This window comes from Macrotis lagotis, chromosome 2, assembly GCF_037893015.1.
Source record: "Macrotis lagotis isolate mMagLag1 chromosome 2, bilby.v1.9.chrom.fasta, whole genome shotgun sequence".
Classification (NCBI taxonomy): Eukaryota; Metazoa; Chordata; class Mammalia; order Peramelemorphia; family Peramelidae; genus Macrotis; species Macrotis lagotis.
In genome coordinates, this window is record NC_133659.1 from 10,152,682 (window position 1) to 10,179,300 (window position 26,619).

The 26,619-nt window shown below is 38.5% G+C and overlaps 1 protein-coding gene across 4 annotated transcripts in view; it reads right to left on the minus strand.

The window, feature by feature from the left end:
* Window positions 1-26,401, minus strand: part of LOC141512347 (biotin-dependent 3-methylcrotonyl-coenzyme A carboxylase beta1 subunit-like) — a 71,313-nt gene extending 44,912 nt beyond the window's left edge. The window contains exon 1 of one of the 4 annotated variants that reach the window (XM_074221211.1): window positions 17,748-17,817. In XM_074221211.1, the coding sequence (XP_074077312.1) occupies window positions 17,748-17,766 (19 nt within the window). In that variant the 5' untranslated portion in view covers window positions 17,767-17,817. Of the gene's footprint in view, window positions 1-17,747; window positions 17,818-26,296 lie in introns of those variants that run through there. The other 3 variants (XM_074221210.1, XM_074221209.1, XM_074221208.1) reach the window with 3 other exon arrangements.
* Window positions 26,402-26,619: the final 218 nt, after the last annotated feature.

Below are 26,619 nucleotides of genomic sequence, written 5' to 3' on the forward strand. Positions count from 1 at the left end.
TCATCATCATTTGTACAACTTGTTCCCCTGGTTCTTCTCATTTCACTCTGTATCAATAACCATTTTCTGCATCCCTTAGACCATCCCCTTCATCATTTCTTTAAAAAAAATAGTCCATCATATTCATTTATTTTGCCATTTGCAAATTTATGGGAACTCCAAGAGTTCCCAGTTCTTTGTGGGGTCTGGATTCAAAAAGGTTCATTTTTGATTCATTGTTTCTGGGACCTTTTGGCAAAATGCCATTTCCCTGTTTATCTCTGTTAATTAAGTCTATTTTGAAGGCAAACAACTGAAAGATCCAGGAAAATAGATCAGAAAAATCATCAACCATTATGCCAAAAAAATTCATGATGTTGTGTCCTACTCTCCTCTTGAGAGAGAGAGTTGATAGTCTCAATAATACAGATTCAGATTTTTTAAAACATGGTCAATACAGGAAGCTGTTTTGTTTGACTTTCCAAGCTTGTATTAGGAAATTCATTTTTCTTGCTTTCCCACTGGGGAAGGAGAGAAAAGATTGATTTTCATTTGAAAAGAAACTTTAAGAAATACTGGTAAAATCTATTCTTGTCAAGAGGAAACTCTTCCTCCTCCCCTGAACCAACCTCCTTCCCACCTTTCAATTTTATATTGTAATGTCTGTCTGGGTCCAAACAGTTCCATAACCCTTGGAGCTAAGTGAGATTATTAGCTTCATAATACAGTTAAGGGACCTGGAGCAGCTAGATATTCAATGATTTAACCAGAGTGTGAGGGCAGATTTGAAGCCAGGTCTTCCTGACTTTAGGCTATCTGCTGCATCACCCAATTGACGGGGAAAATAAGCACATTGATGGTGGTCACGAATAAGTCCAATCCTTCTGGAAAGCAATTTAGAATTGGACACAAAAACGTTATTGAACAATGCATGCCCTTTGATACACATTTCTACTAACACTGCATTTCAAAAGATCTAAGAAAGGAAAAGTTCCTTTATATACAAAAATATTGATAGCAACTCTTTTTGTGTCGGCAAAAACTATAAACTAAGAGGGTATCCATCGATTGGAGACTCATTGTGCTACATGAATGGAATGCTGTGCTATTACACTTCTGTAAGAAAGGCAAGAAAGAATGATTCCAAAGAAGTATGAAAAAGACTTGAAAGAACTAATGTAGAGAAAATTCAGAAGAATGACTTAGAGTAGAACATCAAAAAAATTAATCAATATGTAAAAAATGAACAATTTGGAAACACTTAAAAACTCTAAGCAATGAAATGATCGACCGTGATTCCAGAGGACTCATTCATAATTTGACCAACTTTGCCTACCTGTCACAGTCACTGGTGATACAATGGATAAAGCACCTAGTCTGGAGACGGGAAAACTTGGCCTCAAATCTGTCTTCAGACTCTATGGAAGTCATTTAAACTCAAATTTCCTCAGACAGAGAAGAATGCTCTCCAACTTCTAAAGAGATGTGGAATGAGAAATGCAGTTTTGGATATGATCGATGTGGGAATTTATTGTGTTTATGTATTTCAGAGATTCCTTCCTTCCTTCCCTCCTTTCTTCCTTCCTTCCTTCTTCCCTCTTTTCCCTCTTCCTTCCCATTTCCTTTTCTCCTTTATTTCTTTCTTGCTTCCTTCTTTCCTTTTTTCCCCCTTCTTTCTTTTCAGTAGTTGGGGGAAGGTGGGAAGGGAAAAATAATTATTGAAAAAATAACAAAATAAATTCTAAGGGAAAATTAAAAGAATTAATACAAATAAAATAATGTAGACTAAATACAAGATTAAAAGGGAGGATATTGGCACTTATAAGAGTGGGGAATTAGAAAGTTTGAACTGTTTCTTGAAAAGAGGGATTCTGGGTAGTAGAGGTAAAGAGGGAGTACATTCCTTGCACAGGCATGAGGAGGGAAAGTGGAGTGTTCAGTGTAAGAGAGAGAGAAGGCCAGTTTGGTTAGAACCCGGAGGGGAAGTCATGTCCAATAAACCAAGAAAGAGAGAGTAAGGCCAAATTATGGCGGGCTTTAAAGCATGAAGAGAGAAGTTTACATTTTAAGGAAAATCATTTTGGAAACAGAGTTTAACTTGGATCAAAAATGGAAAAGAAATAGGGCAAAAAGGCCAATTATAAGACTGCTCTAGTGAGCTGGGTGAAATGTGATGAAAGGCTAAATAAAGGTCACTTTCAACTGATTAAACCAAATAAGAGTGAACAGAGGGTTGTCCTGGATATCTGGAACATCATGTACTGAATGTTATTGAAGGGAGGAGAGCTGAGCATGTCCTTCTTTGGCAGAATTTTGGCCCCTCAGAGCATTGGTAGAGGGCAGTGGATAGAATCCTGCCTCGATTTAGGAATCAGGAGGGTCTGGATTCACCTCCTGGACTTTCAAATAGATAAGAAGGGGTTGGGGTAGGGCATACAATTTTACTTTAATATGTTAATTGTATCTTTAACCAAAGGGAAATATGAAAATCCTTTATGCCCTTTCGATGACACAATCTTTGGGGCACGTGGCCAGTACCTGATTTGACTTTTTGTGTTTTTGTTGTTTTTTTCTTGATTAACCATGTGTGTTTTGGGGAGGAATTTTAGTTGGTTTGTTTTGTTGGTTTGTTTGGGTTTTGTCCCAATGGTGGGGAAGATGAAAGACAAAATGAATTTTTTATTGATTTAAAAAAATTACATATAACTTTTTTAAAAACCAAAAATACCTAGTTTATAAACTATTAAACTATTCCTTATAGTTAAACCAACTATAAGATGGTTACAAAAATCTACCTTTTTTAAGGTTTTTTGCAAGGCAATGGGGTTAAGTAACTTGCCCAAGGCCACACAGCTAGGTAATTATTAGGTGTCTGAGGTCACATTTAAACTCAGGTCCTCCTGAATCCAGGGCTGGTGCTCTATCCGTTGCGCCACCTAGCCAACACCCAAAAGCATATCTTTGAAAAGGGAAAAAAAATGGGGATATTTCCACAAGTCCAACCCTGTCACTTACTACTACTCCTAATTGCTAGCATCTACATAGTATTTTGATGTTTGCAAAGTACTTTGCATATGGTACCTCACAAAACCATTAAAAGTATTTTATAGACAGCAGAAACTGAGGCTGAGAAAGATCAAATTACTTATTCAGATTGACAGAGCTAAGTATTTGATAGGATTTGATTGCAGGTTTTAGTGAATTCAACCCCAGTCCTTTATTCATAGCATCACCCAGTTGACCTAGAGAACATCATCTTGTGCTTCATCTGTAAAGTTAAGATGGTGGATTACATGGCCTCTATTTGAATGATCTTCCAGCTCCCTATCTATGGCCCCATGATCTACAAAATGGAGGCATCAGAAAAGCTTGTCTGGCCTAGGTTCCCTAAGCTTCTGCCTAGCCCTAAGGAGAATATAAAAGTTTCCTTGAAGCTTGACATTACCAAAGAAGAAAATAAAATCTAAGATCCTGGCAACTGATCCATCACTTCCTGGCAAATAGAAGGAAAAGAAATGGAAGCAGCGTCAGATGATATTCTTGGCCTCAAAGAATCCTGCAGATGATGACCACAGTCGTAAAAGGAAAAGACACTTGCTCTTTGAAAAGAAAACTCTGCTACATCTGGCCAGCATACTACAAAGAAATAACATAGGGGTGGCTAGGTGGCACAGTAGATAGAGCACCGGCCTAGGAGTCAGGAGTACCTGGGTTCAAATCCGGTCTCAGACACTTAATAATTACCTAGCTGTGTGGCCTTGGGCAAGCCACTTAACCCTGTTTGCCTTGCAAGAAACTAAAAAAAAAATAACATAGACAAGCTGCATAACCTTGCCAACCAAGTTTATATAATCAAAGCTAGAGTTTTTCGAGTGTGAGAGTCTGGCTATAAAGAAAGCTGAAACAGGTAGAATTGATGCTATCACGTTGTGGTGCTAAAGAAGACTTTTGAGAGTCCCTTGGACAGCAACAAGTTCTAATCAGAAAATATTTAAAGAAATTAAGTCAGGATATTAAATCAGAAAGGTCAAATATGAAGCTGAAACTTAAATATTTTGACCACATAATGAGAAGATGGAATTCATGGGAAAAGACCCTAAGGTTGGGAATGATTGAAGGCAAAAGCTAAAGGGAATGGGAGATGATGAGATGGAGAGATAGTAACATGGAAACACCCAACATGAACTTGGACAGACTTCGAGAGGCAGTAGAGGATAGAAAGATCTGGGGTGCTATGGCCCATGAGATCATGATGGATACAGCTGAACAGCATCATCTCTCTCTTTTTGTACAGCATGGTTTTGGAAAAGGGAGAGAAAACTGAGTTAACTTTTGTCTCTATTAATTTCTGACTGTGTCTCTCCCTCCATTATTTAACCACCTTGATCAGCTCCCTTGAACTTAATCTGAGAGGATACACTGTAGTAGGAGAAGTGTTGGTGATCTTGGAGACAGGAGACTTGGGTTCAAAATGGCTTTGACACTCACTATCTATATGGTCAAAGCGCTTCACTCTCTGGGCCCGAACTTACTCATATGGACTACATAATCTCAAAGTTCCATCTAAGTTCTAAATCTGTGCTTCTCTAGTCCTGCAATCTCCTTCTGGAGATGAAAATGAGAAGGTTGAATTCTATGACCTCTGAGATAAGTTCTGCCAAAAATCTGTGACCTTAGCATTCTATGTTCCCCCATGTCATAGACAGGCTGCAGTCTGGATTGGTAGGAGGAGAAAGTTCTCTCTGCTGATGAAATTTCAGCTCTTTCCCATATTTGTATACAAGATTGACATCATGCTTTTCCTGCCTTGTAGTCATAATCTTTGATCTGCTCCTGCCTCTAAAAAATCCTAGCTCATGACAGGTCATCCGTGCACACAGCCATGATGGATGTGGAGACATACCCTTGGAGTCAGAAGGAGTCTCTGAGATAATCTATTCTCTGGGTGACAAATGTGACACCATCACCACACTAAATGTGAGACCATTCATCACACTAGGAGGAATGAACAGAATTGGGATAGAATCCTCCAAATTCAGTCTCAAATGTTGAATCTAATTGTGTGACCGAGCTAGGAGATGGAAGAGATAGAGAAAACACTGCACCTGGGGGCAGGAAGACCGGAATTCCAATATAGCCTCAGACACTTACCAGCTGTATAACCCTAGGCAAATCATTGACTCTCTAGCTGTCTCAGTTTCTTCAACTATAAAATGGAGATAATAGCATTTACCTCCCAGGGTAGGTAAGGACCAAACGAGGTACTCTTTGTGAAGGGTGCCTGGTACGTAATAGGAACTATGTAAATGCTAATTTTATTACTATTATTATTATTACCCTCTCTGGGTCTATATTGCCTAATCTGGAAAACTGCTATGAAAAATAGCACTGACTTCACAGGGTAGTTGTAAAGAGCAAACGGGAAAATATCAGATTAATATATTTGTACGGATGTGTGGAGGTGTCTATATATTTATATGTGTAGGTCGATATCTCTATATGTGTAGTTAGTATGTAAATATAGTGTAAATGTGTAAAATATTAAATGTTAATGATTCTTATTATCTATTAATAATATCAGTTCTTATGTCTTAGGATGTAAAGTTGGTGAGAAATCTTAGACATCATTTGGTTCAGGAGTTTCTAAACCAGGTCCTTTGACTCTGGTGTGGGCTGTGTGCAACCCTGCTCGTGTTTCTTCTCTTCTCCACCTATTATGATACTAAATGACCCAGAGAAAGAGTCTGTGTACATAATGATGAATTTTCTCTTGCAGAGATGGTGCCTCTGGTCCCCAAGCAGATGAGATCATCTGAGCACAGCCAACATCATAGAGAAAGAAGATAAGCCAGGGGAGGCAGCAAGAATGTCCAGCCGACCTTCCCCTGAGTTTCTCAGCCAGAAGATCAGAGCCAAGAGTGGACTCCAAGTCCTCAATGCTGGGACCCAGACTTCTTGCATTCTCCCTGGAGAATGGAGTAAGCATCGCATCATAGAGTGAGGGACTTGGAAACCATCCAGACTCATTGAATAGACTAGACTCTACTATATAGAACAGTTTGGAACTCCCAGAGAGCAGGAGGCTTTCCTTTTGTCTCTGAACCCAGTGCTTGACCTATGATAAATGCTTAGTAAGAGCTGGTTGATTGACGGATACCCTCATTTTCCAGAATTATATATATAGAATCACAAGAGGGACTCTAGAAGTCCCATCAACCCTCTCATTTTAGAGATGAGGAAAGTGACATCCAGAGACATGAAATGACATAGCCACAGGTCTCCAGAGTAGAGTCCATAAAGACTGAGGTTGGAACCCCATGTCTTCCATTCTAAAATCAGGATCCTTTCTTGGGACCATGTCACCTACCTGGATGCTTCACTTGAGAAATGATCAGGGCTTCTTATCCTGAGTTCTGTTGAATTTTAATAACAGGTTTTCTATAGACTTGGTTTCCTTTTTCACTCTCCAGAAAAAAGAAATAGAATTAAAGGGATCTGATTGCTATTTGTTTGAAAATTTTACAAAGTTTCTACTTTTAATAATCCTAGGGAACTGCACTCTAAATACTAGTCAGAATATCTCAGCATGTATAAAAATATTCAAACCAAATTCCCATTATAATTTAAAAAGGCACTAAACAGATTATGCTTCAGTCACAAATTAGCCTCTAATTTGTTTTCAATGCCATAAATTTCTGCAAATGGAAAAGTGGCTCTTTCCCTACTTTCTCTTTCCTCTATGTGTCTGTATCTATATCTTTCTCTCCTCTCTTTTTCTCTCTTCTCTCTGTCTTTCTGTCTCTTTCTCTGCATGCCTCTGTCTCTGTCCACTTTCTGTTTCTCTCTGCCTCTGTGTATCTGTCTCTCTCTGTCTCTGTCTCTTTCTGTCTTTATGTTTCTCTCTCTCTCTCTCTCTCTCTCTCTCTCTCTCTCTCTCTCTCTCTCTCTCTCTCTCTCTCTCTCTCTCTCTCTCTGCTTCTTCCTTCACCCAGCTTCAGCCAAAATGAAGAGCTCAAGCTATATCCTTTGAAAATTGTGACACTACTGGCAGAAATTCCTCCCTCTTTTCCTTCCTTCCCTCTAACTGATCAGAGCAGAGGAGAGGGCCATTGGAGGGTAGGGGGAGACAGAACAAAAACTATAGACCAAGATCATTAATGAACTTTGACTCAATTTTTTTTAAATCCTCTCAAGAAAAAAAGGGTAAAAGAGGAATTGGGTTTCCCAGGAGACAGAACCCAGACAATGGTGATAATGTGTTCTTGATATTATATAAAAGAAATAACACACCAACAAAACAAGATGCCCTCTCCCAAAATCTCAGGACAAGTGATGCTTTTTTTGTCATCTTGTGTCTGCAGACTACTTGGCAAAGGCCCCCTACACACACACACACACACACACACACACACACACACACACACACACACACACCATATGTTTCTTGGTTTTGCTCTCCAGCCTATTTTTTCCTCTTCATGGATAGAGAGATACTCATTTCTATTTTCCCCTTCTAACTTCTTAAGTAGAAAATTCTCAGTGTTTTTGAGGGGGGGGATTTTTAAAATTCTGTTGCAGTGATTTTTACTATGTAAAAGTCCTACCTCCTCTGGCCATGGTCTAGTATAGATATCTGGTGCCTCCATATTTGCATCACTGCAAAGCTTACTATTTTCTTGCCTTGTTATCTATTTCTATAGGGAAAGATAGCCTTTCCACTCCAGATGCAAGTCTATTCATTTCCTTAATTTCTGAAGCAAGACTTTTCCTGTAGCCTGTAAGAAGTCTTTTTAAAACCAATTTATTCTCATTGCCAGGCAATACATGGGCAAAACAAATTGACCATTGCTTATGCTAACTAATGCACTAGAATATATAATTAGACAAACATGTCTCAATGCTAGCAATCAAACCTTATTAATCAAATGCGTGGGAACATGCATTTATGTTATCTATTAGACAATGCAAACATTTACCAAGAGTCTCCCCCAGCCCAAGAAGAGGTCATATGTCTCCCTTGGAGATGGTTGCCTGGCAAGTCAACTAATTTCTGTCATTCAGTGTTGCCTGAAAGAGAATCTGAGGAATGTTCAAGTCTCCAGAATGAAAATAAGAACCAGCCTCAGACATGATCGAGATCAGCTGAAGACTAGGGATCACTGGTGGGCTTCCCATAGTAACTTAGCGCATTCACTGTTACACCCAACCGCTGATAGGTGGGGTTTTTTTCCTTTAGCTTATGATGAAATAAAACTATGAAAATGAAAGTAATCATTTATCGGATTTGAAGGATACGGACATCATTAATATTTGTTGATAAAATTTAGGGAATATATGTACATCATTACAAATGATAGTACTCAAACCCTTATCTTGTTAAGTAGAAAACCAACCTAGGCCAGCTAAGTCACAGATTGGAAGTTTAACACAAAATGCCATTAGTTATGTCAAAGCCACAAACATTCTTACCACATAGGGAAATCTCTCTTTTTTCCTCTTCAAAAGTGAGGGATAGCTCGTCACTATCAGGTGCTCTGTCTGAGCATAAGAATTTCAATATCTTTCTTCTAATTAAGAATTTAATTAAAATCTTAAAATTGGATTTTATTCCCCCTTTTCCCCAATGAACTTGCTTTTGCTTAGCCCTGATGAAATCTTTAGCTAGAAATTGTATTTTATCACTTTCCAGAATCTTCATTAAAATGTATTTCTGCAGGAATAGAACTGTATGCATATGAATGAAGAAATTCCAGAATAATTAATGGAGGAGCTAAGGCATTACTGAACATAGATTGTTTCTGAATAGGGAAGAATGCAAGTCAAAACCCAAGGATTTCTCATGGCAGGCAAAAATAATGGGCAGTGACTCTTATTTGAGGAATCATTCGTTTAAATTAGGAGAGCCTATAATAATCAGCACTATTTTTATTCAAAAGGAGATTTACATCAGGGAATAGATGGTGCCCCGGGGATTATTTTTCTTCATTTTTATTAGCATGTAGAAGACTGAATCCTTAGAAATGGAGAAGAGATCATTTTTTTTAAAGGTGTCTTTTTAATTAACAGAAAGCAGTCTGAGTTTAAACACTCCTATTTTTAATTGACCAGAGTTCTCATTTCATATAATCATATATAAAAAGAGCCTTTTCCAGGAAGGAAGGAATCTGTCTCATTTGTTGAATACACAAAACCCTGGTACCTTAAATTCATAGAAATGTTGCCAGCCACAGTTTTAAGTCAGCTTAATGTTTAACTCATTGCAACATTAAGTCTTTAACCCCTCATCTGCAGTGTTTTAGTCATAGAGACAGAAATAGGGGGGAAATGACAGGAAAAGGACATAGAAAAGGAAGCCTAGAGACCTGGACTAGAGCTTCAGCTCTTACCAAGATCCTTGGGGCTATGAGCAAGCCAACAGCTTTCACCTAACCCAATGCCTATTGACTTGATTCATAGAATAAAAGACCAGAACTGGAAGGTACTTTAAACTCCCTCTAATTTGATTCCCTCATTGTACAGATGAGAAAACTGAGGCCCAGAGAAATTATTGACTTGTTCAAGGTCTTACAAGAATAGCAAATGGCCCAGTGGGATTTGGACTGAGGTTTTCTTATTCTAACATTATTTCTTCCTCACTGTATCATCTCTATAATCTCCTCACTTGTAAAAAGAGACTGGTTGACCACTCAAGGTCATTTCCAGTTCTAACATTCAATGCTTCTGAGAAAGAGACAAACTAGAAAAGATGGAGACAGTCATTGTTCAGTTAGATACTAGAGACGTGGGCAACTACGTTCAAAGAGCAGTTGAGATGGATCTGCCCTTGATGTTCTGTACTCTAGCATTCCATCCGAACCATGATGAGGGCTCCAAGAGTTGCATTTCACCAGAGCTATGCAGTCAGCATTCTCTAGCCTGTCAACCAGAGCTAATTAGGCAGCATGACTTCAGACCTCATGTGGCTTGAGTCTCATCTGATGTTGCTCTCTCTTCCTCCCTCCCTTTGATATGTTGGGAAGGAACAAAGATTAATAGGAGAGTTAACAATCACTGTAGGAAACTGATAGGCATTGGTGTGAGCTGGAAGACCTCCAGTGATGTCTGTCAACCAGTAGCATGAATAAAGTGCCCATTACCAAGTACTGTGGTAAAAGAAAGGCATAAGCCAGTCCTGGCTCTCTAGGAACTCATAGTCCAATGGAGGAGACAACAGGTGAGCAGCTATGAGCAAACAGTCTATCTACAGGATCAATTGGAGATAGTCAACACAGAAAGCGTTAGAATTAAGGAGAAATGGCAGAAGTTTCCTATAGAAGGTAGAATTTTAGTTGTGACTTAGAGGAAGCCAAGAGACAGGGAGAAGAAAGGAAAGACCCATTATTTCCCCAAAATTTCCATTTTGTTTTTCTTTTTATTATCTTTTAATATTTCCCTTATGTTGGTGTCTTTTTTGCTTTTATATGACATTAATTTTCAAATATATATTTTCCCTTCAAAGTAAAGCTTCCCTTGAAAATTAAAAACAAGCAAAATGAAGAGTTTATCAACCCCAACTAACACAAACTATGTCTGACAGCATACTCAACATCCCCCATCTATAGTCCCCCATTTCTCTAATGAAGAGAGGAAGGTGCATTTATTCAGCATTTCTCTGGGATCAGACCTGATCATTATAAGCATACAGCATATAATTATGATTCATTTTATTGTTCTTTCATCTTACATTATTATAGTCAAATTTTCTGGTTCTTCTTGCTTCAGTCTTTCAGGCCGTATAAGTTTTCCAAGGTTTCTCAGAATACTTTACATGTGTCATTTCTTATGACTCAGATAGATTCCTTTAGAGCATGAACCATGATTGATATAATTATTCCCTTGTTGAGGTAGCTAGATGATATAGTGGATAGAGCACTGGCCCTGGAATCAAGAGGACCTGAGTTCAAATCTAACCTCAGACAGCTCAGACACTAGCTGTGTGAACTTGGGCAAGTCCCTCAACCCTATTGTCTTGCAAAACCCCAAAATAATAATAATAACTTCCCAGAATCTGAACCCCTTTTCTCTGAGCTTTTGCTAATACAAAGTGCTCTACATCAAAGCTCAATAATAAAAGAAAACATTCTGTCCGCCATTGACCTCTTTGGGGCATATTTACCAAGCACTAGAATGCCACTGTCAAAGAAAATAGGCCTTTTAATCACATTCATTGAATTTCTTATCTCCACCAACACTCTATTAGTATTCCTTTCCTTGTTGTTAAGTCATTTCAGTTGTGTTCGACTCCTTGTGATCTATTTGGGATTTTCTTGGCAAATATAATGAAGTGATTTGCCATTTCCGTCTCCACTCATTTCATACGTGAGGAAACTGAGGCAAACAGGGTTAAGGGACTTTCCCAAGGTCACCCAAATAGTAAGTGTCTGAGGTCAGATTTGAATTCAGGGAGTTGAAAAACTTTTATAAGCACTTATTCTATTCAATACAATGTCCTCTGTGAGACCTGGGGATCTTTAAAAAAAAAAAGGCAAAATTAGGGTCTCTGCCCTTATGGAGATCACAGACTAATGGAAGAGATGACATGTTAATAAGTCTGCGCCAGTCACTCTGACAGAACTGGAGATAAAAAGATCAAAGGGAAAAGAGTCCCTATCCTCAGAGGACTGCTTCAAGGGACTAGGGTAGTGGAGAATCTGTGTCTAGGTAAAGAAATAATGAAGAGCTCTGGAAGTTTTACCCAAAAATAAGAATTAAATGTGTTCTAACCTTCAGAGTTAGTCCTAAGAAGAGTCAAAGGTTAATTTCCAGAGGTTGGCCTCAGGAAAGAACAAAACAAAAGGAGGTGAACACATACATTTAGTAACATTTCTCTAAGTTCACTAATTACTCAGCTAAAAAGAGATCTCAGCTAGAGAACAAGACCTCCAAAATGGAGTCTTGCAACTGGGTCCTTATACATTCCAGTATCTGAAAGCTAGATCTGAAAAGCTCCTTCTCCTTGAAGGAAGGTCCTTCAGTTGAGGATGGGGCTGGATATTAGACACACCTGTCCAGGAGGACATGCCAGAAGACACGGCTCCTTTCATACAACACATCTTTGTGCTTTATCAGTTTTGTCAAGGCCTCCGCATGTGAATCTTTCCCCTCCAGGATGTCAATGCCTCCAGTGACTGTCATTTTGATTAGGTGGGAACAGTAACAACTAAGAAATAAGAAAGGCTTCTCAAAGAAGGTAGCAGAGAGAGTGAGTCTAGAGGTTTCAGTTTATGGATCTTGGAGAGTATAATTCCTCCAGCTTCTCTAGGAAAATAAAGTTACCCCTTTTTTAAAAAAATGTGGTTTGAATTTTGAAGTTTACCTCAAGTTGTTTCTGGAGGAATCTGATGCTTTAAATGAATGCTTTACTTTCAGTGAAGGGTAGAATTGGAAACCCAAACACATGACTCAGAAGGATACCAGTCAAATTAGTGTCTAAAGCTTGGCCAACACCCCCAGCCCCAGCAGGAAGGACCTTAGTTATTACAAGGATTCAGACTAATAAAACTATATTTATGTATCCGTCTGAGCTTGCCTCCACTTTTTTTAACTTCAAAGGTGGATTCACTAATGAGAAACTCTAAGAAGACCAAATAATTGGTTTCCCCGATGCTCTCCCCAACCTCTCCACTTTTTTATAAATCAACAAACTGACTGAACTGAAGGGTTTGTCTAACAGAGTGGCATGGCTAGAGTACCACCACCAAGACTCTGTTCCAACCAGATCAAAGAAAGTGGGAAAAGCCCAAGACATACACATAATATTCATAGATCTTTTAGTAGTTTTAAAGAATAAGAATTTAAGAGAACTCAATGATAAATGTAATGGGAAAGAAATTTAATGCTATGAAATTATAATGCTCAAGTAGGACCCTCGATTAAGGAAGAGTTGACCACATTACATTACATGAATTGGATGCAGAACTATGGTACTATTAGAAATTATGGTTTCAGAGAAACCTGAGAAGACCTGAGTGAACCAGAGAGACATGAAGTGAGTAGGAACCAGAAGATATTTTCTATTGTGACAATAATGATGTAAAAATGAACAAGAACTGAATGATCTGTGGTGCCTAGATTCTCCCTCACTTGTCACTGCATAGAAGGCATTGGTTCTTCATCCTTGCCTCATAGAATCTTTGACTTCCTGGAAGGTTCATCTTTGGGGTCATCACCTTCCTAATACCCTCTACTCCACTGTACCCCCCTGTCACTGGCCTCTCTTTCTTCAGATGGCCCTGGATTATATTTATTTTATATTTGTGCTCTCTTCCTAGGGAATGTTAAGTCCCTGAGGGCAGGAACTTTTCAAAAATTTTAATTTTTCTAATTCCACTATACTGTTTGTTTGGTGTTTTTTTTTTTTTGACTGAAATCTATGATTTAACTTTCAATGAGGAAATTCTCTTTACCAGCATAGATCAGGACTTCTTTTGCAACTAATAGTCTTAGAACAATTTTCTGGAATATTGAAGGATGAAGTGACTTCTCCAGACTCCAAGACTTTCTGGCTCTAAGCTCGCTTTCTTCTTACAATACCAAGATTGAATTTTTCTCTTTAGATATAGCTATCACTTAATAATATTGAATTGAATTATAGTGAATTGGTAGTTGTGAAATAAAGGAGGGAAAGAACAAATTTGGTTAGAACTTGGAAGGGATAAGGTTGACATGGAGAGGTGTAAGGAAGGTGGCATGGAAGTGATTTTGGAACTGAGGTGTTACTACTCAGGATCATACTTAGATGGAGCTACAAGGGAGGAAATGGTCAGGACAATCACATGCCCTCAGTGGTAGTAGAAATGGGAAATAATAAATATGCTTAAAAAGACATTGTGAAGGATTGAGGGAAGTCTCCCATGATTACTGTATCTATTCCATCAGAGAATTCCATCAGGTAAATTTAACTTCAAAAGTTACCCCCCCCCCCCCCGGCAGTGTTCTGGAGATCAGAAAAGGCCTGGGTTAATCAGAGCACATTCTAGCACTGAAAGAAACAGTTTCCAAGCCAAATATAGATGAAAAAAGAAAATCTTGCCTACTTTCTTTCCCATCTGGTTACATAAAAAAAATCAATGTAATATTAATGCAATCCCAATTAGTGGAGAATGAAATGCAATGATCCTGAGGGAATGGATTCCTAGGAAGATATTTGTAATGGGGTTCCAGTCAGCAGGGGGCGTATGATCCCTTTGGGCACCCAGCTCTACAGTCCCAGGGAATTAGTATTTGATGAGAGGAAGTATAGGTAGAATGGAAAGGTTTCCTATGAATTCTGTAGACCTGAGTTCAAGTCCTTTCTCTGACACTTATTAGATACATAGGCATAAAAGGAGGATAATAATAGCTTCTTCCTAATTCTGGAGGTTATTATGAGAATCAGATGATATAATTGTTTAGGAAATGTGAATGTGAACTATTGTTATCATAAAAGTGGGGAGGTGGGATGATTCCTCAAACTTTGTCCAACAATATTTTCTTGGAGAAAGGATGTCTCACTGATAGGTCACAAACCACCCTCAAATGACCACTGGTCATTCTAGCAGGATGGAGTTAACAATAATGATATTCCCCTATCTCCTCAGTAGCTGGTAGAGTAGAAAGAGTGATGGATTGAAAGCCAAAGTTCCCTATCTGTGTAGTCTTGTATACATTATTTCTCCCATCTGGGACTCAGTTTTCTCATCTGTAAAATGAGGGAATTGTCCTTTGAGGTCACTTCTGGTTTTCAATCTATGATCTTAAGCATTCTGCAAATATCTCCAAGGGAAAGAGGGCATTATTCTGGTAAACTTCAGACCTAACTTAATGGACCCCCCCCCCCGTACTTCTAATCAAGATAATCTCTAATAGCTACTAGGTAGCTAAGTAGCTAAGGTGCCAGGTTTGAAGTCAGGGAGACACAAGCCTCTCTTCAGATATTGTTTGTATGGCCCTGGATAAGTCAACTATAACCTCTCTGATCCTCAGTTTCATCATCTGTAAACAAAGAAATTGAATTTGGTGGCTTTGGATTTTCTTTGAAGCACTAAATGAATGCTTCTGTGACTCTATACCTCCCTCTTCACCCAAGAGCATAGACTTTCCTGCAGAAAATGGAGATCACTTCTTCTCTGCTAATAACTTCCTGTGTGATCATGGGCACCATGGACTAGGGAAAAGATCAAAGAATGCAAAAGTCCAAAGACATCATCAATCATCTTCACACCTAACATTTATATGGTACCTACTATTCTAGAATTACTAAACTAAACTTTACAAATGATATCCCATTCTGTCCTCTCAACCCTGGCAGTTGAGTAAACTGAGGCAGACAGAAGTAAAGTGACTTTTTTCAAGGTCATACAGCTGATAGGTATTTAAAATTGAATTTGAACTTAGGTCTTCTTGACTCTAGGCTCAGAATTTGATGCATTGTGTCACCGAACTGGGTTTAATCCTGACTTGACCACTATCTGTATGACTTTGGACAGGTTACTTCCCTCTTTTGGGCCTCCAGTTGCCTCATCTGTAAAATATGAGAAGTGGGTGTCCTTAGGGCCTCCTTCAACCCTAAATGCCATGATTCCCAACAGATCCAGAAGGGAATTGAAAGACTTATCAGTACCAAAATTATCCAGAGAAAATCTTGGATATGAAAGCTTAGCAAAGTTTTGAATGGGATAATAGGTAGCTGTGTCAATGAAGACCAATGAGGAACCCTTGGGAATGAGCTGTAGGGACACAAAGGGAAAATGGGATGGATTTGCTGGGTACTGCTATGATTGACTGACCGTAGCCTCCTTTAAGAAAGATGCCTCCCTGATGCTGAGTGAGATAAGTAGAACCAGAAAAACACTGTACATCCTAACAGCAACATGGGGGCGATGATCAACCCTGGTAGATTTGCCCATTCCCTCAGTGCAACAACCAGGGACAACTTGGGGCTGTCTGCAGTGGAGAATACCATCTGTATTCAGAGAAAGAACTGTGGAGTTTGAACAAAGACCAAGGACTATTCACTTTAATTTAGGAAAAAAACTGCTATCTTATTGTCTGATCCTGCTATCTCTTATACTTCATGTTTCTTCCTGAAGGATAGGATTTCTCTCTCATCACATTCAAGGATCAATGTACAACATGGAAACAATGTAAAGACTGGCAAATTCTGTGGGTGATGGGGGGGGAAGGAAGCAAGATTAGGGGAAAAATTGTAAAACTCAAAATAAATAAAATCTTGTAAACAAAGAAAGAAAGAAAGATGCCTCCACTATGGGTAATCATGGCACAGTCTTGCTCAAAAATCATCATATGGTTTCCCATTTCTTCCTAGCCTCTTTAGCTGAGCATTCAAGTCTCTACAATCCCCCCCCTCCCACCTACCTGTCCAAGTTGCTCTCGCTCTGCTTGTTTTTACTTACTTTTGAACCATCTGGTCAAACGGACACACTCACCCTTTGCTGAGCTCACCCTCCTCCCATATTTGCCCAACTCTGTTATTCCTTCCTACTAAAATCCTTCCCACCTCCCTTGCAGGTCTGGCTAAGCTGCCCCCTCTACTAGGCCATAAAGTCCTTCCTACCCCATTAGGCTAAGCAAATTCTCACAAGAATCATACCTCTTCGGTGCTCTAAGTTTTGTTTTATTATTGTCATTGTTTGGGGGTTATGCTCTAGACCTGTGATCTCTATATAGGAACACTTTGGAAGGAGACAGAGACAGAGACAGAGACAGAGACAGAGACAGAGAGAGAGAGAGAGAGAGAGAGAGAGAGAGAGAGAGAGAGAGAGAGAGAGATTATTTTGGAAAGAAGATAGACATGTAGAGAAAAGCCAACACTGCATCATGCCCTTGATTTTCTGAGCATGGTGGCACATGTCTGTAATGCCTACTAGTGAGAGATAGGCTGGTAGATCATTTGAGATAGGAAGTTCTAAGCTGCAGTAGAGAAGAGAGTCAGCTATCCACACTAAGTATAGCACCAAATAGTGAATCTCCAGGGACAAAGAGGAAACCAGACTATCTAAAAAGGGGCAAATTGACTCAAATCAGAAATAGAGCAGATTTCCCTATTAAACAGTAGTGACTTATATCCTTCTAGCCTGGACTAAAGAGGGAGGCCCAGTTTCAAACATTCGAATAAAAACAAACATAAAAAACTGTTCTGGCTTCCAGTTAACCTCCCTAGAGAATTTAGGCTATTTCTATTGATTGAGTTCAGTGACTCTGTCTCTCTCTGGTGAAGCTAAGATAATTTGTTTCCAGGAGGAAAGTTCATTCACTTTGCATATGATCTGGTCTATTATAAGTTATATATCTTCTCTAAATTCTGTTTGCAATCTTCTTGGTTCAGTGGACCTCATTAGCATCCATTATTGGTGATGATCTTTTGTGTAACTTATTTGCTAGAAAGGGATAAAACATGCTAATAAAAGCTTGAGATATATTTTCATCTTTAAGAGATATTGACTAAAACCTGGTTTGAACCTAAGTAGGGAAAACCATTCCCCTAGGCTAACAATGTTCAGCATGGCAGAGAAATGTCATTCTAGTTTAGTACCCCATCTCTGAGGACACCACAGTGACCAGGTTCCTGACCTCTTCTCTTCCACTCTAAGCAAGAATCCAAATCACCCCTGAAGAGACTGGGCAAGATTTCCAAAATATCTGTTGAAGCCTCTACATAACCACATTTAGACAAACTCATGTGAACATACATACCATAGGCATAAGTCACAAACATACATTTAACATACCTATTGTATGTAGAATCATTGAGAACTGGATGGAACCTTAAAAACCACCAAATTCCATTCTCATTTTCCAGATAAGGAAACTGAGGCCTAAAAAACAAAATGATCTATTCAATGTCATAACTAAATGTCAAAACTAAAATTTGAACCCACACCTTTCTGATACTAGTGCCATTATGATTTCTTTTTAAAATTGTTTTTTCAACTGATAAGCATTTGATCTATCTCTCCCTCTTTTTCCCTCTCTATCTCTCTCCTTTTCTCTCTTTCCTTCCTTCCCTTCCCCCCTTTCTCCCCACTCACCACAAAAAAGAAGAAAAACAAACTCCTTGTAATAAACAAGTGTATGAGTCAAATTTTTTGAAAAAAAAAAACCAAGCCATTCCCCAGTTGACAAATGATCAAAGGATATATAAAGACAATTTACAGCTGAGGAAATCAAAGCAATCCATTAGTCAGATGAAAAATTGCTCTAACTCATTACTGATTAGAGAAATGCAAATTAAAGTACCTCTGTGAGGTACCACCTCACACCTCTCAGACTGGCCAATATGACCAGAAAAGACAATGATCCATGTTGGAAGGGTTGTGGGAAATCTGGGACACTAATACATTGTTGGTGGAGCTGTGAACTCATCCAACCTTTCTGGAGAACAATCTGGAATTATGCCCAAAAGGCAATAAAAAATGCATACCTTTTCATCTAGCAATACCACTTCTGGGTCTATACTCTGAAGAGATGATGAAAAAGGGTAAAAACATCACTTGTACAAAAATATTCATTGAGATAGACTAGGAGCATTTCCAATAAGATCAGAGGTGAAGCAACTATACCCATTATCACCACTATTATTCAATATTGCGTTAGAAATGTTCACTTTAGCAATAAAAGAAGAGAAAGAAATTGAGGGAATTAGAATAGGAATTAGAATAGCCCTATATGTGGTGGCAAAGAATTGGAAATTGAGTGAATGTCCATCAGTTGGGGAATGGCTTAGCAAACTGTGGTATATGTATGTCATGGAACACTATTGTTCTATTAGAAACCAGGAAGGGTGGGAATTCAGGGAAGCCTGAAGGGATTTGCATGAACTGATGCTGAGTGAGATGAGCAGAACCAGAAGAACACTGTACACCCTAACAGCAACATGGGGCCGATGATCCGCCTTGATGGACTCGCTCATTCCATCAGTGCAACAATCAGGGAAAATTTGGGGCTCTCTGAAATGGAGAACACCATCTGTATCTAGAGAAAGAACTGTGAAGTTTGCACAAAGACCAAGGACTATTACCTTCAATTTAGGGAAAAAACTGCTATCTTATTGCCTGATCTTGCTATTTCTTATACTTTATGTTTCTTCCTTAATGATATTATTTCCCTCTCATCACATTCAGCTGAGATCAGTGCATACCATGGAACCAATGTAAAGACTAACAAACTGTCTTCTGTAGAGGGTGGAGGGAGGGAAGCAAGAATGGGGAAAAATTGTAAAACTCAAAATAAATAAAATTTGGGGCAGCTAGGTGGTGTAGTGGATAAAGCACTGGCCTTGGAGTCAGGAGTACCTGGGTTCAAATCCAGTCTCAGACACTTAATAATTACCTAGTTGTGTGGCCTTGGGCAAGCCACTTAACCCTGTTTGCCTTGCAAAAAAAAAACCTAAAAATAAATAAATAAAGTTTTTCTTAGGATAAATAAATAAATAAGTGTAGTCAAACAAAACACACCCTACAACCTGATTTCTTCCACTTTGTGAAAGGGCTCTGAATACAGTAAGCATTTAATAAATAATTACAGAATAGAATATAATTGATGTTGGGTTTAAGATTGAATTTGGATGATATTGCTAGAGGAGAGTGATACAGAAAGAATACAATTGTAAATAAATATATATATTCATTCACACATGTCTATGTATTTATATGTGTATCTTTATATGTATTTACATAATTATCTGAAGAATTTTGGAATCGATTGCTTGGCATGGGAGACACTACCAGAGGACCACCTAGCATGGTGTGTCTTTATCAGAGAGGGTATTGTACTCAATGAGCAAAGCCAAATTGAAGTGTGCCAAGTTCCTTCTACAACACATAACTAATACCTAAATGAGGAACAGTCAAAAGAGAAAAAGAAAATCATAGACCCATTTCCCTAATAAATATTGATGCAAAAATTTTAAACAAAATATTAGCAAAGAGATAACAACTTTCCACTTTGATAGAACATTGTAATCAGTAGGATTTATGAGAGGAATGCAGGCTTGGCTCAATAGTAGGAAACCCATCAGCATAACTGGCCAGATCAACAACAAACCTAATATAAATCATATGATTATCTCAATAGATGCTGAAAAAGCTTTGACAAAATACAGTACTCATTCCTAATAAAAACACTAGGAGGCATCGGAACAAATGGAGCTATCCTTAAAACGCTAAGCAATTTTCTATCTCAAACCATCAGCAATCATTATATATTATGGAGATAGACTAGGAGCATTTCCAATAAGATCAGAGGTGAAGCAACTATATCCATTATCACCACTATTATTCAATATTGTGTTAGAAATGTTCACTTTAGCAATAAGAGAAGAGAAAGAAATTGAGGGCATTAGAATAGGCAATGAGGAACTCTCGTTCTTTAGAGATGGTATGATGCAGACTTAAAGAATCCTAGAGAAACAACTAATTTCTTGAAATAATAAGCAATTTTAGCAAATTTTTAGAATATAAAATAAACCTACATAAATCATCAGCATTTCTATATATTACCAACAAAATGCAGCAGCAAGAGATGGAAAGAGAAATTCCATTTAAAATAACTGTAAACAATATAATTTGCAAAATACTTTACATGTATTATCTAGTTTGATACATGACTGTAGAGTTCAGAGTTGAAAGGAATGTTGAAGGTCATATAATCAAAATCTCTCATTTTATGGATGAGGAAATGAAATACAGACAACAGGTGAAATGACTTGTCCAAAGACTCACAAAAGCCAGCAACCAAAGAAGGAATGGAGCCTTGATCTTCTAATTCCAAAACAAGACACTTTCTATTATCCTTTTCCTGTGATCATAATGCAAAATCTCTGCTTTTTGAAATAAACACATGGGCTTATTTTTCTTTTTTAATTAATTAATTTATTTATCATCCTAGACTTAACCAACAGCAAGTAAAATGGTCATTTTCATCTATGGAGCATGAAAAAGAAAGAGGACTGTTTTAAATCAAATTGGATCTCAATTATTTGTAATCTATATAAATAGATATTGAATATGATAAATACAAATACAATACTAATTTTTTGTGATTTTTTCAAACCTTTCTTCTGTTCTCTTCTGCGTGTTTTTAAATGCTTTGATGAATTTCTTTTCTTTCTTTTTTATCTTTTTTCTGCCCTATCCTTTCTATTAGCCCACCCTAAATAAAAAAAAAAAGGAAAATGGGCTTATTTTCAATGTTTCCAGAAATTCTCCAAATGTTCATTTTATGGACCCTTATCACATGCCTACAAACCCCAGAGATCTCTTTTAAATATAATCTTTTCAAATCATAGTATAGAATGCAAGCAAAGAAAACCGATTATGGGGAAGACAGTTCTTGAGATAGTTTGCAAGACAAGTGCAGACCCCAGGTTAAGGACCACTTCTTTCACCAGCTTCAAGGGCAGTTTCAGCTATATATCGCCGACTTCTCTGGGGCTCACTTCCCTGGCCTGTAAAATGAAGGCACTGAACTGGGTGACCTCTGACATCTTAGTCTGGGTGATCTACCTCCATCCTACTCTGAGAAGAGCCTCACTAAAATAAGAAACGAAACTGTTCAAGGCCGTCCGCCAGAGGGTGCCACAATCCATAAAAGAAATGAGAACCAGAGAACTTGACCCTTTCCCCACAGTCATCACTATTCCTTTAATGACTGGTACCCAGAGGATGGGGGAAGAGCCAGAGAAATCAAAGGACTGGAGGAGCCAGAAGAGACGGTTATTTGTCTCCTGATGCTACACATTCATTATCACTGCCCAATTTAAACAAAGCCCCAGTTTTCTAATACACTACTTAAAACTGTAATCCATTCCTCAGAAAAGGGCTTTGTTATTTATTACAAAAGATGCCTGGCTAATCTTTGTACTAATGAACCTCCAAATATAAATGACTGATGAGAGAAGGATTAGACAGAATGATGCTTGTTGCCTGGGTGCATTTTGTTCTGGGTTTTTGTTTTATTTTGGGTTTTTTTTTTTTTTTGCTTTTTCAGTAATGAGAAATAATTGTTATCCCAAGTGATCCTTTATTTCAACCACTACAGTTTTCTTGGGACATTAAGCACAGATGGATTGGAATAAAAAAACTGTGACTTGGGGGAAGGGACTCAATTCAACTTGATAGTCATTTCTTAAGTGGATTCTAAGTGGCAGGCCCTGTGCTTCATGTTAGAGATACAAAGACAAAAGCAAAAGACAGACTTTTCCCTCCAGAATCTTGGGTTTAGAAATTCAGAGCTAAGATGGGACCTTAGAGGATATTGAGTTCAGCCAAGGTCATTATTCAAATGATGAAACTGAGACTTAGAGGTTAAGAGATTTGCCTAGGGTCTCACAGCTGAGGCAGAAAGCACATTTAGTCCCTCCTAGGTTCTAGGAAATTCAATAGATATACAGATGAAGAAATACAAAATGATCCCAAGAGAAAGTACTGGGGACACCAGAGCTATAGATTAGGTTAACATATTCTCGAGCTTTATGGAGTGAGAAAATGCAATGACTATTTCAAACTATTAGACTGATTTTTTTAAAAAAAAAAAGCTAATTTATTTTTAGGCAGTATTCAGTTTTCATATCTCAGTCACCTTTGCCATTTGGTACAATGTCAAGATCAGTGGGCCTCTCCCCCTGTTAATTATAAACTCTGAGAGAAAAATATCAGGAAGCTGGAAACTTGTCCTGCCCTCATGATGCTTTAAGTCCAGAAAGAGATAACAATTGTCAGAGAGTATTACATAAGAATGGCAATCTTTCAATTTTAAAAGGCTTGTGATAGAAAACACCATCCATATCCAGAGAAGGAATTGTGAAGTTTAAAGGGCTTATTATCTTTAATTTTGAAAAGTTGTTATATTATGTCCTTTTCTTCACTCTAATGCTCTCTTCCATTTGGATCTGATTCTCCTCTTATATCATATTCAATAACAATCTATGTTCAGTATGGTTATAAGTAAAGAGCTCATATCAGATTGCTTTCTGTCAGGGGAGGGGGAAGGGAAGGGAGGGAGGGAGGGAAAACATTGTAAAACTCAAAACTGCAAAAAATGAATGATTGATAAACACTACTGATGCATGTAGTCAGAAAAAAATAAACAAAATGGTCAAAATTAAAAATAAATGATAGTCTTCAGGAGTCCAAGGAGGTTGATGATTTCTCCCATCCTTTGTTTTAAGATATTCCCTCTCTCCCTCTGTGTGGTCAATACCATAATGGCCTCCATCTATAGGTTTCATAATACATCCTAGAGAATGAAACTTCATTCTCTAACTTATATTCTGTCATTTTATTTTAACCCTATATTTTTAAAGTTAAAGTGCAGAGGTAAAGTATAAAGGTAAAAGGACAGAGGGAGAAGTAAAAGTGCAGAGGGTGAGCATCCAAGATATAAAAAACACCTGTGTATGGATCAGGACGCAGAGAGGAATGAGCAAGTTTGTTCAACTAGAAAGGAGAATGCATGGAAGTGAATAATATAAAACCAAGATGTAAATGTTAGTGAGAGTCGCATTTTGGAAGGTTCTGCATGGTTGTTTCATATTATATACTGTGGGCAATAAGGAACCATTGGAATGTTTTGAGTAGAAGGATAATATAGTCAGAGTTGTTTTAAGAACATTGGTTGTGAGGATAATGGCTTATAGAGGAGAGAGGTTAGAACATCAATTAGATAATCTATGTCAAATTGCTTTTTTTTCTAGTTTTTGCTAGGCAATGGGGTTAAGTGGCTTACCCAAGGCCACACAGCTAGGCAATTATTAAGTGTCTGAGGCCGCATTTGAACTCAGGTACTCCTGACTCCAGGGTCAGTGCTCTATCCACGATGCCACCTAGCTGCCCCTCAAATTGATTTTTTTCAAAGAGAAAGGAGAGAAGGGAGATAATTTCAAACTCAAAATTTCTTTAACAAAACAAATGTTTAAAACTTTTGATAACATGTCATTGAGAGAAGTAAAAATTAAATAAAAATGGAAATCCATTAGAAAGCTTTGACAATAGTGTGATAGGGGAGTGAATTAGGATGGGGTGGGAGCTGAAGACAGCTCCTATCTGTTGGAAGAGTGGATTGTCAAATCTTGGATGAAGCAGCTATACTTCAGCAATCAGCAAACACTCCAAATCAAAGCTTGTTATGTTGATTGTCTAGACTTAAGAAAGTGGTGAAGAGTAATGTTAATCATGAAGCTTAATCTTTGAAATGTGTGTGTGTGTGTGTGTGTGTCTGTTTCCTTTCAAGAGGTAATGGTTAACTTCTTACTGGTACACATCTGGTTTTCTGACCAGAGAATATGGATAGCTGTGAGATATATTTGAGGGATTAAACTTGGACAAGACTTGGAAATTGAATGTAGAGAGAGTGAGGGTGAGAGTCAAGGATGACTCAAAAGGTTCAAGACCTGAGTGAGAGAAAGAATGGAAATGTCCTCAAAAGAAACAGGGAAGTTTGGAGGAAGAGAACGTAGGTCCTCTTCTGGTTGCACTGATTTTGAGATACCTAAGAGACATCTAGGGACCAGAGTTTCACTAGGTGATTTGTAATATCAGACCGGAGTTCAGAAAAAGTGACAGGAACCAGGCATCCCAGCAGCATTTGGGGGTGGGTGGGACTTGCAACGCAGAAAGAGAAGGAATCCTCTCTACAATGCATAACTGGGCAAGGTGTAGGATTGTAGCTTTGACTTGCATGTCTCAGGGGGGGAGGGACCTACTACCCTCTCAGTCAGTCCATCTCATGCTGGCATCTCTACTAGGTGGAAATGTTTCCCTTACATTAACACAAATGTGGGAATTTTTTCCTTACATTAAAAAAATTAAATTTGGGTGAGATTTGGATGGCAGATGGACTCTAAAGTGGATGCGTTGCCTAGAAAAGGTCTGTGCAGCATTCACACATCTGGGGCTAATCCTTCTTAAAGATCTACACATCCATTATTTATATGCAAATATAACATCTACGAACCATTTTAAAGAAAATCACAGATTTGGAGTGTTAATATTGAATAAAGCAATATCTCTAATATCATAAGTATCATTAGTTCTATCCCATCTAAATAAAAACTCTTTGGGATCCTCAATATTTTTTCAGGTAATAAAGGGGTCCTGAGACCACAAAGTTAGAGAACCAGTGCTGTATATAATGAAGTGCAAGTTGTCAATTTAATTCTCTTTTTCTCATCTACTTCATATATATGTAAATGTTTGTTTTGTTACTAATAAGTTCTGATTTTTAAAAATAAAATTTAACTTTTAAAATACTTCATATAGGGAAATTTTCTTCTGTCTTTCCTATGCAGCTAGACTGACGATTGAATGAGCATTGCCTTACTCCCCTTGAGAGATGGAATGAAGTGGAGTTACTGTGGAATCCCAGGTTCAAATCCTCTTTATCTTATTCCCTGGATAACCTTGGGTAGGTCAACTGGTCTTCGGCCTTCTCCACTGTACCCTGATTATTCCAAACAACTGACTGCCTATGGAGCACTGCCCATGTGCTTACAGGTCTAACCCACAGAGAAGGGACAAATCCATCTTGCAGAATGAGATATACATTTGGGGTTGTGCCAATGTGGGTATTTAACTTCACTATATATGTTTGTTGAAGGGGCTTGGTTTGTCCCTTTTTCCAATGGAAAGGTGGTAAGAGGAAAAGAAAATAAGTTCTGAATAATTTTAAAAAAATAAAATGCTTGCTAATGGGGGGGGGGATGATTGCCCGAAGCAGCCTTTGAGATGCTTTTCAACTCCAGTTCTGAGGCTGTAGGTCAAATGAGATCAAGGACTCTGTCTTTGCCCAGCACTCTGCTTTGTATTCAGTTGGTACTAAATGTATCCATTATCATTATTATTATTCAATACATGCATGACATTTCAATGTGAACTGCGTCCAGGGTGGGCACAATATCACCCCCAAAAGCTAGACTGCTCTTGTAAGTGGGCACTAGATGGCAGGAACACAGCATAGCTGTATCAGTCAACTTTTGTTTTTTTGCATGTTTTTAATGATACTTCTAGGGACCTTCAAGTTTTCAATTCTTCCTAGGTTTTATGCTCTAAGGAGAGGTTTTTCCCTCTCCTGTGGTCTGTGGATGACCAAAACACTCCTTTCTGCTCTGGAATTATGAGAAGGGTCCCCATTCCCCTGCAGCAGCAAGCTCTGGTGTGTTGCTGCCCCCCTCTCCCTGGGACTATGACCCAGATCTGAGTCTGGGCAAAGAACCCGATTCCTGCCACAGTAATAGCAAAGAGACCCCTGTACTCTTCTTCCACCCACCCACCCCCCCCCTTACCGTCTATGGGTCGAGAGCTCCAGAAGCTGCTCCTACCCCTGATTCTGTAGTCCCCCGTGGACCTCCTGGTCCAACGGAGCCAGATCTGCACTGGTGAGGCCCCCACTGGACCATGCTCTGGAGAGACAGACTTTTTCTGCTGAGCTTGCAACTTGTCCATGGCAATCTCTGGGTTCAAAGATCAGGAAACCATTCCTGCCCTTATGCTGTTGACTCGGTCAATGATGTCTAGTCCCGGATTGCTCTGCCCTGCCCTCCTCTCTCACCTGGTGCACCAGACCCTTCCCACCAATCTCCCAAGTTGACTTGGGTTAGAGAACTGT